We start from the raw sequence: 15,620 nt of genomic DNA on the forward strand, positions 1-15,620 counted from the left end.
AGGCGCCAGGTGCAAATGGCATGGCAAGCCGTTCCACAGGACTACATCCAGCATCTCTACGATCGTCTCCATGGGAGAATAGCAGCCTGCATTGCTGCGAAAGGTGGATATACACTGTACTAGTGCCGACATTGTGCATGCTCTGTTGCCTGTGTCTATGTGCCTGTGGTTCTGTCAGTGTGATCATGTGATGTATCTGACCCCAGGAATGTGTCAATAAAGTTTCCCCTTCCTGGGACAATGAATTCACGGTGTTCTTATTTCAATTTCCAGGAGTGTATGTGAAAGCTTAGCTTCTCTCACAGCTTATTAATCTTTAAGACCAGTATTATATGCGAAAGCTTTTCTTTTCTTTTAGCATCACTATTTATATTAATTTAAACCATTAACTTTTCCAATTTGTGTATACGCGCTACTTAACAGTGATATTGCTATTGGCTGACTACATCACGGGTCCTATGCTCTGAATATCCACTGTCATTGGTTGGCGAGATCACGTGACATGAGCTGTAAGTAGCTTACAAAAGTGCATTGCAATCTCGATTTCAATGCTTTGGAAAGTAAAATGTCGTGTTTGGTGGAATTCAGATTTATACTTTCGTAATATGAAAATATGCAGTGTACATGTTGTTGTACATCAAAGATATTCCCAATGTTTTTTTAACTGAGTTTGGTTTTCTAAAAGACCGGGAAATTCTACGCCGGTGTATAAAACCATAACTATTCAATGTTCAAAGGACTGATAAGTTTTAATGTTCCGAGGAAAAGTATACTGTCACTTAACACGGAAGAAGTATATTTTCACACGGGAGAAAATGTATTTTTAACCGGGAAAATCTGGGACTTTCTTTTCTTGTCCGCGTGTGCACCCTGATATTGCAGCTGTCCCCTTCCGATGTTTATGTTTAAAGTCAGCTTTTTCTTGTTAAAAGGGCCACATAACAAATTTGAATGTAACTTGATATGTCATAATTTCAACACGCTTGAAGTTTTCACTCTGTTGGAGATGTATTGTTGTTGTGGTCTTCAGTCTGAAGACAGTTTTGATACTACTCTCCATGCTACTCTGTCTTGTGCACACCTTTTGATCTCCCAGTAACTACTGCAACTTACATCCTTCTGAATCGACTCACTGAATTCATCTCTTGGTCTCCCTCTACAATTTTTAGCCTCCACTCTTCCCTCCAACACTAAATTGGTGATCCCTTGATTTCTCAGACTGTGTCCTATCAACTGACACCTTCTTCTAGTCAGGTTGTGCTACAAATTTCTTTTCTCCCCAATTCTGTTCAGTAGCTACTCATTAGTTGTGTGATCCACCCATCTAATCTGTGGCATTCTTCCATCAGAAGCTTCTGTTCTCTTCTTGTCTAAACTGTCTATTGTCTGTGTTTCACTTCCATACATGGCTACACTCCATCCAAATACTATCAGAAAAGACTTCCTAACACTTAAATCTATATTCACTGATTACACTTCTTCAGAAATGCTCTTCTTGCCATTGCCAGTTTACATTTTTTATGTTTTCTGCTTCAGCCATACTTAGTTATTTTGCTGCCCAAGTAATAAAGCTCATCTACTACTTTAAGTGTCTCATTTCCCAATCTAATTATTTCAACATCATCTAATTTAATTCGACTACATTCCATTATCCTTGTTTTGCTTTTGTTGATGTTCATCTTATATATTCCTTTCAACATATTTTCCATTCTGTTCAACTGCTCTTCCATGTTCTTTGCTGTGTCTTACAAAATTGCAGTATCTTCACCAAACCTCAAAGTTTTTGTTTCTTCTCCCTGAACTTTATGTTGAGGATAGGTTACAACACTGTCCCACACCCGTCTCAACCATTGCTTTTGTCTCATGCCGCTGACTCTTCTAACTGCCTTCTGGTTTCTGTACAAGTTGTAAATAGCCTTTCACTTTCTGTATTTTACCCCAACTACCTTCAGAATTGCAAAGAAAGTATTCCAGTCAACATTGTCGAAAACTTTCTCTGAGTACACAACTGCTAGAAAAGTAGGTTTGCCTTCCTAGGGTTAGTGTTGCCCTACATTTCTGCAGAATCCAAACTGATCTTCCCACAAGTTGGCTTCTATTAGTTTTCCCATTCTTTTGCAAATAATTTGTGTTAGCATTTTGCAACCATGACTTATGAAACTGATAGTTTGGTAATATTCACACCTGTCAGCACCTGCTATGATTTCTTTTGAACTGTAATTATTACATTCTTCTTGAAGTTTTGTGGTATTTCACGCCTGCCTCTTACATCTTGCACACCAGATGGAAGAGTTTTCTCATGGCTAACTCTCCCAAGGCTATCAGCAGTTCTGATGGAATGTTGTGTACTCTGGGGCCTTGTTTCAACTAACATCTTCCAGTGCTTTGTCAAATTCACCATGCAGTAACATATCTCCCATCACATGTTCATCTGCATCCTCTTCCATTTCTGCAATATTGCCTTCAAGTTCACCTCCCTCCATATACTCCATCCATCTTTCATCTTTCCAGTCTTTGTTAGGACTGGTTTTCCATCTGAGCTCTTGATATTCATATAGCTGCATCTCTTTTCTCTGAAGACCTTTTTAATTTTCCTGTAGGTGGTATCTATCTTTCTCCTTGTGAAATATGCTTCTAAACCATTACATTTGTCCTCTAGCCATTGTGGTTTAGCCATTTTGCACTTACCGCCAGTCTCATTTTTTAGAAATTTGTAATCCCTTTCACCTGCTTCATTTGCTGTATTTTTATATTTTCTCCTTTCATTAGTTAAATTCAATATGTCCCATGTTATCCAAGGATTTCTGCTAGGCTTTGCCGTTTTACCTATTTGACCCCCTGCTGCCTTCACTATTTAATCTCTCCAAGCTGTATTCCTTTCCCCTGTTCCAGTCAATCATTGCCTAATGCTCTCTCTGAAACTCTCAACAACCCCTAGTTCTTTCAATGTATCCAGGTTCCATGTCCTTAATTTCCTACCTTTTTGCTATTTTTCTTAGTTTAGGGCAGTTCATAACCAATAAATTGTGTCCAGAGGCCACATTTACCCCTGGAAATGTCTTACAGTGTAAAATCTGGTTCCAAAATCTCTGTCTTACCATTATACAGGGTGATTCATGAAGATATGCAAATATTTTAATGTTATTCTACAAGTAAAACTAAAGACAAAAGTTCATATAGACATAGGTCCACAAATATTTAGTTATGGACTTACGGCTAATAAAAGATTTTGCCTGAAATTAAGCAACTTCGCTAATATAAAGCCATCGCAAAACTGTACGAGCTTAAAGTAAAGCACGATTTCCATTTATTTTATTGTTATTGATCTGGTGAATCTAACAAAACATGTCCCAAACATGTATCTGCAGTAGTTTTCCAGAACATCCAGAGAAGCAAAGAAGTAATTTCATAAAATTTTTGATTTATTAACTACTTGGCCCAGTTTGTTTTTTAAATTCCACACAATTGCACAAAGTTCTCAACAGAGGTTGTAGAGAATTTTAATGTTGGAAAAATGATGGTAATAATGTTAACTGAAATTGTATGAATGTGTCAGATAATCTGCTTTTATTAATACCATTGCATACGTGAATTCATGTTAAACCAGAAAAAACAAAGCTCAGTGTTAAGGAAGTTGTATAGTGTACATACAATTTCACAATACATTCACAATAAAAGTTTCACAGGGTTGTTCTTAATTTTGTCTATTGCATTCATAATGCGAGCAAGTAATGCCTCACGTGTATTGACTTTGTTCTCATAAATGGTGTTAAGTTGGGCAATCTGGGTGGCCACAGACATGTAGCACCATGACCAATCCATTTCTGGGGAAAATGTTCGTTTAAATGAGCAGCAATGGCATTGGTTGAATGTGGAGGTGTGCTGTCATGTTGAAAATACATTTGCAATCAAGTAGCAAGTGGACATCTTTGAGCAAGCGAGGCATTTCTTCCTTAAGGAATTGTAAGTATGTCTCACTAGTTAGACGTCCAGGGGAAGTGAATGGTCCAGTAAAGTGTGTGTTGATTATACCACATCACACATTTATGCTAAATCGCTGCTGGAAATTGTGTTGTGGATTTACTTCAGACCGCCGACCAGTGTGGCCACGCGGTTAAAGGCGCTTCAGTTTTGAACCGCGCGACCGCTACGGTCGCAGGTTCGAATCCTGCCTCGGGCATGGATGTGTGTGATGTCCTTAGGTTAGTTAGGTTTAAGTAGTTCTAAGTTCTAGGCGACTGATGACCTCAGATGTTATGTCCCATAGTGCTCAGAGCCCATTTACTTCAGACCGTTCATGCTCATTATGTAAACTGTTTATACCATCTCAAGTAAACTGTGCCTCATCAGTAAATAAAATGTGTTTGTGTAACTGTGGATTAGTATTTAACCAGTTGCACAACTCCAAGTGAAGGACAGGATCTCCCAGATGTAAATGATGCACTTTTTGTTTATTGTACTTCAGTGTACGCCATATCTTAGATTGTGAAATGCCTAATCATTGAGAGGTATGTCATGTACATGGTACCCGGGCTATGTTGAACAGCATCTATAATATCCTCATCATCGTCTTCACTTATCAAGTGCTCATACTGATTTTGAACGCTAGGTAGAGAACCTGTCTCCCATAACACTCAAAATACTTCACTAATGGTTCCTGCATTCGGAATCCTCTGAGTTGGATAATGTACACGACATTCGTTAACTGCAGCTATAGCATTACCATCACATTTGCCATAAATAAACACCATATCGGCATATTCGTCTGTTGTAAATTTGAAAGGCATATCTATTTCATAAATAATCTACAAACTACAACAGTTACTATGTGGTTTCATTTAAATACACTGTTTTTATTATGTCCTTTCAACTCATTTCAAGGTGAGGAAATGGCAGAAACAACTCAGTAATGGTTGCCAACAATGACATAAAAGTTTCTACATTCTTAATGGATAGTAAACAAATTTACTTGTATTATAATCTTTGCTTCTCTGGATGTTCAGGAAAACTATTGCAGATTCACGTCTGGGACATGTTTTATTTGATTCACCAGACCAATAATAACAAAATAAATGGAAATCATGCTTTACTTTAACCTCATACAGTTTTGCGATGGCTTCACATTAGCGAAGTTGCTAAATTTCGGGCAAAATCTTTTATTAACCGTAACTCCGTAACTAAACATTTGTGGACCTATGTTTATATGAACTTTTTTCCCTTTAGTTTTACTTGTAGAATAACATATTAAAATATTTGCATATCTTCATGAATCACCCTGTGTAATCAATCTCAAACCCCCTAGTGTCTCCTGATCTCTTTCTCATATACAACCTTCTGTCAAAATTCTTAAACCAAGTGTTAGCAATGATTAAATTATGCTCTGTGCAAAATTCTACCAGGCAGCTTCCCCAGTCCATATTCACCTACTATGTTTCCGTCTTGTCTTTTTCCCACTGTCAAATTCCAGTCCCCCACCACAATTAAATTTTCATCTCTCTTAACTATCTGAATAATTTCTTTCATATCATCATACATTGCTTCAATCTCATTATCATCTGCGGAGCTAGTTGACATATAAATGTGTACTGCTGGGGTAGGTGTTGGCTTCATGTGTATCTTGGCTACAATAATGCATTCACTATGCTGTTCATAGTAGCTTATCTGCATTCCTATTTTCTGATTCATTATTAAATGTACTCCTGCATTACCCGTATTTGATTTTGTGTTTATAACCCTGTATTCACCTGACCAAAAGCCCTGTTCATCCTGCCACTGGACTTCAGTAATGCGCACTATATTTAATTTCAATCTAATCATTTCCCTTTTTAAATTTTATAACCTACCTTCATGATTAAGGGATATAACACTCCACTCTCCGATTCTTAGAATGCCAATTTTATATCCCCTGCTGACGTCCTACTGAGTACTTCCCACCCAGAGGTTTGAATGGGGGACTGTTTTATTTGTGGAATATTTTACTAAACAGGATGTCATAATCGTTTATGCATACAGTAGAGCTGCCTGCCGTAGGGAAAATTTATGGCTGTAGTTTCCCATTGCTTTCAGCTGTTCACAGTGCCAGCACAGCAATGCCATTTTGGTTGATGTTACAAGACCAGTTCAGTCAATCATCCAGACTGTTGCCCTGGCAACTACTAAAAAGGCTGCTGTCCCTCTTCAGAAACCACACATTTGTCTGCCTTCTCAGCAGATACCCCTTCATTGTGGTTGCACTTGCATTATCACTGAGGCATGCAGCCCATCCCACCACCCATGGTTCTTGGGGAGGGGGGGGGGTTGAGATATTACTGTATTAATAATTCACATGTATGGACCACTATACTCAATAAATTTCTCTGAATTATCTACAGAGCCTATGTCTCTCCCTCCCTCCCCCTCCCCCCCCCCCCCACCCCCCACACACACTTAAATGTAGTTACTTTTAGTGTTTCTTAATGATATAATATAATACCCAAAAGAATTTCAATCAAATTGCCACTGCCAGTGGAAGCTTATGTTCTTATATAATCCCACTTGACTGCTACAGAAGTGTATCTTCCATATATCATATTCTTTACTATATATATAAATCATCATTTGACAGGAAAATACTGTTGACATTTATTTATTTAATTTTGACCTGGCTTTATCAAATGATGATGATGAATATGGTAGGCTGCCAGAATATCTGTGGAATGTGGCCATTAAGAGCATCCTCTGTAACCAGATTTTATTCCTTTAGCACCAGTTTTCTCATTATTATATTCATATGCTAATATAGTGTTTTGAAAGGTGGTTTCATATTATGTATGCTGCTTCCTATTTATGTTAAGTGTTTTTTCACAATTGCATCAATTCCTCTGCTCTCAAGGGTAGCTTCCAAAAATTAATTTCACATGTGGCTTGTTGTTAATTATTGTTGTTATATATTCTGCCATATTTTTCTGTACTGTGATGTTTTCCTCTAACATAGAGCTACAGATATTCCAGGATAAAAATAAATATCATTTGGAGAGTTTCTTTGTAGATCTACTCTTTCATGATGTCCCACGTGCTCAAAATTATTTACGGGCTTTGTTGATTTACATACTTGTTGTTGAGAATGTTACCACTCAAAATGCATTTCTCATTTCTGCTTGTAGCCTTTTACAAGCTTTATATTTATTTGTTCATTTATTTTCTAAGGAATGCTGTCAAAAATATCTGCAGTGGATCCCAAGAAATCTCAGGCAGCACCACTCCTGTCATTAATATCAGAACAGTCTCTGAATTGCAGTAAGTAAAAAAAACTGTCAAGCTTTATCTTTTCTGCTGTGTATGTGTGTTATTATCATTGGTTTTATATGACACACAAAAAAATTTACATAGAACACAAGCTCAGGTATGACAGGGATGGCAATACAGTTCATTATCTCATGTGAACATGAACCTTTACACTGTACAGAATTAACTTTATGGTTACATAAAAATGGTTTTGTTTTTTGATTTCTCAGAAAATATGCATTTGCTGTCCCGTCATGATGATGGTAGATTATATCAGTATAATATTCACAATATCATGAATCACTGCTCACTATGTAAAAGCAGTTCATTTTTCAAAGACTAGTCATGGTCATTGCTAATTAAAATATGGTAACACATATTAACAGTATTTAGAGTTACCTTACAAAATGCACTGGCCTTACTTATTTATTAAGAAAAACTGTGAAATCAACAACACTAATATATCACTGGAACTACACACTGAAACTGGTAACAATACTTATAATTACTTTATATAATGTGGACACCAGAAATTAAACTTGCTTTCAGGATAAACCAGAAAAACTCCTTTTGACGTACCTTTACTACAGTAAGAATCAGATTTCACATGGAGTTGCACAGCCACTTTGCTCCCATTTAAAAACTTGTGAATAGTAGTCCACATGTAGGCATTGGGGAAGGTGGGAGAGCTATGTCACAGAGGAGCACGATGGGTGCCAGGCCATAAGAGGCAGGTAGGGTGAATAGGAGAGTGCAGTGACAGGCATTAAGCTCAGTGCTGCATGCATACTCCTGGAGGAAGGGGAAAAGTAATGAGGAGGCAACAGCAAGAACTGGGCACAGCCGTCCTGCCAGCACAAGGATGGACCCTACTGCTCTGAAATGCAAAACACTGCATCCATCTTTCATCAATGCACTGGGTACTCTTAGCTTACTAATGGAAAGGTACCTTGGCTGTCGCAATTCCACACTGCAGTCCTATTGCAACTTGGCTGTATGGAAAACTTTTCCCAACTTATCCCACCCAAGGCATGAAAACTATTTGAGACTAATAGAAATAGAACTAGTTGTGAAGTAGACGAGAGCTTGCTAATATAGGGAATAAAAGCACACTATTAGAGGGGCTTTGTAGAACATGGTTTGAAGGGAGTGACCATCTGTTCATCTTGCCACAATTTTTGGGGAAAGCAAAAACATCATGGATTTGTTTCCAGCTCCCATGGCTCACTTCGAGCTGAGTGAGGACTTCACATAGGATGATATGGAGAATGTAATTCAAGGGTTATAGGTGGTAGTGGGGATGTTAATGTCTCCAGTTCCATATTCAGAGGTAATATTTGTGATGGCTGAATTAGCGAGCGGCCTTAGGGTATTTTGTGTCATATTCACAAATCGTCCAAGAATCAGATGGAAAGGAAAAGCTGAGTTATAGAAAACATGGTTCATGAAGTGAGCATTGGTATTTGGAGATGGTTTCACTAAGATACACAGTTTGGAGCACACAGATTTCAGTAAGAACAATTAGAGGGAAGTCACCTCTATCCCTTGACCACAGTGCATACAAGTGTTAAGAGTGTAATGCATACTGATGTGGCACCAGGAGTGGGGGCTTCTAACTTCTTTTAATGCCTTGCGAGTTACTGTGTTTGGCTCACAGTGGATCAGTGGAAAATACAAGTGGTGGCGGTACCAAATTATCATGATAGGGCTTTTGCCTGTTGAAATGCACAGTCACCATGTTGTCTTCTAATTGTAGGTCTGCATTCACAGGTGATACAAGCAACAATATCTGAATCATTCTGTTGCATCTTTCTCCAAATAGCTTTAAGTCTCCTGGCATACCCTCTAACTGTGCCTGAGTCTATACCTGCTGACAGCTTTTCTAATTCGAAAGGGGATCTTATATTTTGTCTACACTGTACTTCAAAATGAGGGTGTCCAGTCGATTCATGAATGCAAATGTTACAGGCAAACACAATGTACACTAAGTACTTCTCCCAGTCATTATTAATGTGCTAAGAAAGCATCTTTTTGATTGTTTTGGGAACACACTCTAGCCTGTAGCAATTTACAGACTTGTACGAATAGTGAAGACATAAAGCCCCTCCCATGGTCAGTAAGTATTGTGTCAGTGCTTCTGAAAGGTAGAACCACTCGGGTGGTGGGCTGGGGGTTTTCTTCACTCGGGGACTGGGTGTTTGTGTTGTCGTCATCACTTCATCATGATTCAGGAAATTAGCAACACCAGACTGTGAAAAGATTGGGAATTTGTATGGGAGCTAATAATTGCTTTGTTGAGCACCCCACAAACCGTAATCATCACCACCACCACATGGGTAATGAAAGTTTTTTCAACAGTTTCTACTTTCATATTAGCAATTACAACTGGAACTAGATAACATGAAAACTATTGATAATTGACAAAATGTATTTATCTTCTTGTGTTATTTGTAGAAACAGTCAAAGAATGTCTAAAAACATCTCAGAAGGTCTGGAGGCCTCAGGTAGAGTTACCAGTCAGATTCTATGTCTAGTCTGTTGTTCTCTCATGCACAAGGAACACAAGCACAAATGTTACCTGCAGTATCACGTGGTCAGCTCTTCCACCAACAATTCATTGTAGCTAATGCATTTGTGGCCCACTTTCCACTACGACAAGCTTGAATGCTGTCATGACACTGTGTGATAATGTGGTGTTGGAGCATTTTTAGCATCACTAACCAATTCTATCGTGGGATTTTACTGTTTACACTCACATCATCTGACATGAATTCTGGAAGAGCAGCAAATTGTAGACATTCTGCATTTGATTCCTGGAATGCCTGCAATTCAGAAATAAGTAACTCATCTGCTTGTAACACACAAACTTTTCAGCTTAGCGCATTGACATTGTGGTGTATTTTTCCAGGCTTGTGGTAGACCTCATAATTGTATTTGGTCACCTTTTAAACCCACCCTGTCAGTTGACTATTTGCGTCATTTAAATTTTAAAATGTGTACCGTAAAGGTAGTGCATGAAGTAACGCTGTGTGCCCGACCGAGACTCGAACTTGGGACCTTTGCCTTTCGCGGGCAAGTGCTCTACCAACTGAGCTACCGAAGCACGACTCACGCCCAGTACTCACAGCTTTACTTCTGCCAGTAACTCGTCTCCAACCTTCCAAACTTTACAGAAGCTCTCCTGCGAACCTTGCAGAACTAGCACTCCTGAAAGAAAGGATATAGCGGAGACATGGCTTAGCCACAGCCTGGGGATTGTTTCCAGAATGAGATTTTCACTCTGCAGCGGAGTGTGCGCTGATATGAAACTTCCTGGCAGATTAAAACTGTGTGCCCGACCGAGACTCGAACTCGGGACCTTTGCCTTTCGCGGGCAAGTGCTCTACCAACTGAGCTACCGAAGCACGACTCACGCCCGGTACTCACAGCTTTACTTCTGCCAGTATCTCGTCTCCAACCTTCCAAACTTTACAGAAGCTCTCCTGCGAACCTTGCAGAACTAGCACTCCTGAAAGAAAGGATATAGCGGAGACATGGCTTAGCCACAGCCTGGGGATTGTTTCCAGAATGAGATTTTCACTCTGCAGCAGAGTGTGCGCTGATATGAAACTTCCTGGCAGATTAAAACTGTGTGCCCAACCGAGACTCGAACTCGGGACCTTTGCCTTTCGCGGGCAAGTGCTTCTGTAAAGTTTGGAAGGTTGGAGACGAGATACTGGCAGAAGTAAAGCTGTGAGTACCGGGCGTGAGTCGTGCTTCGGTAGCTCAGTTGGTAGAGCACTTGCCCGCGAAAGGCAAAGGTCCCGAGTTCGAGTCTCGGTCAGGCACACAGTTTTAATCTGCCAGGAAGTTTCATATCAGCGCACACTCCGCTGCAGAGTGAAAATCTCATTCTGGAGTGCATGAAGTAGTTTGTGATTTCTGCTTTGTTGAGTTGATGGGATGCACAACCAATGGGTGTCTCCCATTTTGTGCCTAACTTAAAACACAACCAGCATTACAAGATAGAATAAATGGCTTTTCAAACTCTGGATAAATTATTTGGGGGAATTTTGCCAGAACATCTTTAATTTATTTCATCGTTATTTCACATTGTGCTGTCCAGTTTAAAAGTAACCCTTTTCTAAGTAATTTTGTTAAAGGTTTCATGACAGTCACATAATCTTTTATGAATCTGTGGTAATAATTAGTGAGACAAAGAAATAAGTGCAGTTTTTCACATTTTTTGGTGCTGGTAAATTGTCAGCAGCCTCTGTGAGACACGGATTTGGTTTTATCCTAGCAGAACTTGGTATATGGCCCAAGTATTGCATCTAAGACTCCACAGAAGGACACTTTTCGAACTTTAAGCTTAAGTTGGCACCTCGTAAATGTGATCATAAACTTCTTAGCCATTCAGCATTTTCCTTTATCACCTGCAAAAAGACAATGACATCATCAAGATATACAAACACATGGTGGCTTTTAGTCCATGTGGTAATAAATCTGCAAACCAATGAAAATTGGTGATGCATTTCCCAAACCAGAGGGCATTCTAAGAAACTTGTGTAGTTCAGAAGGCATGACAAAGGCCGTCGTAGGCACAGTTGGAATATGATGATAGCCTGACTTTATACTTAGGTTGGTAGAATATTTAGTTTCCTAACTGGTTTAGTGTTTCATCAGTATGATGCAGTAGATGTGTCACTACTCACATATGGATACAAACGTGGTAAGTTTTCTTGCCGTCTATGGCGTTTTTGGGCATGATAATGATAGGTGATGCCAAAGGGCTGGAGGAAAGTTAAATTAATTGTAGCATCTAACTGCTGTTGGATACTTCCTTCATAACCAATTGTAAAACATAGGGAATGTGTTAAAGCTTTTGAGCTATTGGTCATGCATTCTCTTTAGAGATTTTGTGCTGTGTTAAATCAGTTGTTAGTATATATTGTCTTTCCTTAAATAGCCACGCAAGTTACTTTAGTACTGGATAAACAGGTTTATGCCTGATTCTGATGCATGAATTTTTCTTTTAAGTGGATTCTAAAGAGCAGTATGATTGTACATGCCTACCAACTTTTGACTCTTTGCAGGACTCTTTCTGCATCACTTCTAAGTTTCCAGGAACTTGGAGACAGTTCAGTGTAAACTCTTTCTTGTACACTGTCCACTACTGTTCCACATGGAACTATAACATCTTGTATTTCGAAATTATCCGAACAAACTGGTATGCACATTTTGCCATTCACGTTTATGTGAATCTGGAACAGTTCTAGTATTCCATTCTGGTTAAGCAGACAAACCAGGAAATTAGTTTCATTAGATGCTCAGATTCTGATTGCCATTCTCTAACTCCTCCATTTCACCACATGTAGCTTCAGGTGTGCTGGCTTTCAACACTAAGATACATAGTTTCATGTAGTCTCATGGGATAGGCCTTTTTCTGTAACATACTTGTGTGTTTGTAGTGGTATCACCACCAAATTGGTACACTTCCAAACCAAAGGGGACAGTTTGTGACTGCATCAGTGACGCTCTGAAAGTGGTACAGGAAATCGTACCACAGAGTGACATAAAAAACCTGCCATTTTTCTGAGCACATCCTTATCAGAATCATATTTATATTTACTTCAACCAATCTCTTATTTTGACACAACAGGCACCCAGAGGATTGATGGTATCTGTTCCCAGTACACTGATGGGACAGCAGGGTTAACTTCAATGCCTGCTTATTGCGAGGAGGTAAAAGTAGTAAGTATGTATTCCCACTGAAATCTAAATTGATCTGCCTCTAATGTTGCTTTCTACAGTCACGTTTACCACCTCTGTTAACCCACTAAACCGACTGACTTTAATGGGTGTCTGCTGCAGTGACAACATTGGCCCCATCCCATTTCCCTGACCAGAACTTCCATTACCTATAAAATCTCAAAATCTACCTTGGCTTTGGTCTGGCCTGTTTTGTGATTGGTTGGAGTCAGCACTTACATGGTCAATCTTTCTATAGTAGGTTCAACGTGGAGCACAGCATCAGCAGTGTGATGTGACTGCTTACAAGGCCTACAATTTATCTCAGTTGTAAATACATGGCAGAGAATCATTGCTACAAGAAAAAAATGAAATGAAATGATTAGCTTCCTTTTGCACTAGTGCAAGACACACCACCACCTGTCAAGATGAGGTTATGACGTTGACACCACCTTTATCTCCCCCTTCCCCCCCCCCCCCCTCCCAAATTTGCAGGTTTATCTGCTTAATAAATATGTCTAATGCCCTCGCCTCTGCCTCCTCTCGTAGAACACCACTTCTTGCTTTCTCTGACCCCAGAGTATAGCTACAAGATGAAACTGTGTGTATTTGGTCAGCAAAAGCTTCAAAATCAATTCCTGAGGACTGACAAAGGGTGGACAGCTTGTCGCCATAGAAGCTTGTGCAGCTTTTGTTGAAATATGAAATTTATTCACTGACTCAACTGATTCGACATAAATTTGAGTGTATGATGAAAACTTCACATGCATAACATTTAATTGAAACTCATCATGCCAGAACCACATTTAGGCAACATTGCAAACATGTTGCAGAACTGTGGCCACATTCTCAGAGCACTGCCCAAAAAGGAAGTAATGAAAGCAACTGCCAGAAAACTGTTCGCTGCATTGGGCTGTGATCCATGAGGAGGACTGTCAACATGCCTTATATAATCATCCATTGTTGCCTGAACGTCTACTTTCTGATCAGATGGCTGCTCTTCCTTTGACTGCAGTTGCTCTTGTAATTCAGTATTTTTAAGAGTTAAGTTGCATAGAGCACAGCCAAGAGTCCAGAGTCATAACCAGGGTGAGGTCACCATCAGCAGCTGCAGTCAATGTCCTGCCTCCAGCAACACTCTTCCTCATGCCTGCTTTGGTGCTCACATTCCATGGGTCAATGGCTGGGTCTGTAACACTGACCAGCTTTCAGGAAACTTCTGCTGTTTAACCCACTCATGTGTGGCAACCGCCAGACCTCAGTTACTGGCCCCATTTGATACGCTTCTGTGTGACACAGAAATGTGGCATCTTCCATGTGGTCAACACCAGACAGCTGTATTTAAACTGGCAGAGCCAACCTGTCATCATCAGTACAGCTGGGTCATGTCATGCGACTCAGCCTGTGCTGGTCACCTCTGTATTCATGATGTAGCCACCACCACCACTGTTATTGGGATGCAAACCACTGACCGTTGCCTGACTGTACAGGAACCTGGCAGCTAGAAGTCTGTCACCATTCTCCAGCCTGCGATTCCATGTTCATCACCCTGTCAGCCCCGCTGGGTGAGCCTGCCTAGCCCAGGCTACTGGTGAACGCACTACTGCCTGCTGTCCTGACTTACCAGCAGCCAATTGATGCAGTGCAGAGGTAGTAAAGCTGTACTCTACTATGTGGATCACCTGCATAGGCGCATCTGACCTGAGCGCTCAAGTCTGAGGGCCATCATCTGCTGCCTGCCATCTGCCCGCTTCAGGCACACATCTCTGTTTATTTATGTTTTGAAGTAAAAGGTTTTAGCAAAAAATTGGCTAACATCATCTCCTGCACCTCTGCATACCTCAGCAGAGAGCTGCTTGCCTACACTTCCCTATCAACACCTGCTACAAGAGTAAGTGCCCCCATCGGGTCTCACAGAGCTCAGAATGGTTCGCTACTGCTTGCTTCCACACTACCCTCCATTTGTAAGCACACAATGGGCACTTTATCCATTCAAAATTGAAACAAAATTTTACTTGCGACTAAACAGAAGCATTACAATCAATCAAGGAAGGTACACCATGTACAGAATGGAGCACTTGAAAATAAAAGTAGAGTGCTATTCCCTGGTGACTGTCACATCCTCAGCAGCCTCCCATTTATCAACAGTTGAATGGTAGCACATTACAGGTGCCGTGTAGAGACCCCACTATGAACACAGGACTCATATGGCAGGCAGTGGTGGTGCAACAGCAGGCTCGGATGTAATGAGACAGACCCGCCAGTGACACTGTGCAGGAAAACAAGTGAGCTGCCTATTCAGTGGAAGGCCTTAGGTTTGCTGCTCTCATGAGCAAGTGGCATTGGAATGTGCTCAGTGATGACAGACACGAGGCAGTATGAGGCAGGCAGCACGCAGTGACCACTAGGCAAGGATCAAGACCCAGGACTGGTGGGCATGCTGTGTGTGGTGACGTGGATGCAAGCTCTGGATAGCTGGCAAAGAATTTGCTGAGCTAAGCAGCACAGCTTGGGCATGTGGCTCCGATGTGGTGTAGCTTGGCTTCCTGCCACATTAAACCAGCATAGCTTGATGACCTGGACCCAGTCTCAGCTAGATTTTGACATCTGGGCAGTGGCACATATTG

General features: G+C 40.4%; 1 protein-coding gene across 2 annotated transcripts in view; it reads left to right on the top strand.

The window, feature by feature from the left end:
* The window catches only part of LOC124721508 (spermatogenesis-defective protein 39 homolog), a 116,173-nt gene that overhangs the window by 21,409 nt on the left and 79,144 nt on the right, over window positions 1-15,620 (top strand). For both annotated transcript variants that reach the window (XM_047246524.1, XM_047246525.1), the window contains one exon: window positions 7,186-7,275. In XM_047246524.1, coding sequence (XP_047102480.1) covers window positions 7,186-7,275 — 90 coding nt within the window. The remainder of the gene's footprint in view (window positions 1-7,185; window positions 7,276-15,620) is intronic.

This window comes from Schistocerca piceifrons, chromosome X (genome assembly GCF_021461385.2).
Source record: "Schistocerca piceifrons isolate TAMUIC-IGC-003096 chromosome X, iqSchPice1.1, whole genome shotgun sequence".
NCBI classification, from domain to species: Eukaryota; Metazoa; Arthropoda; class Insecta; order Orthoptera; family Acrididae; genus Schistocerca; species Schistocerca piceifrons.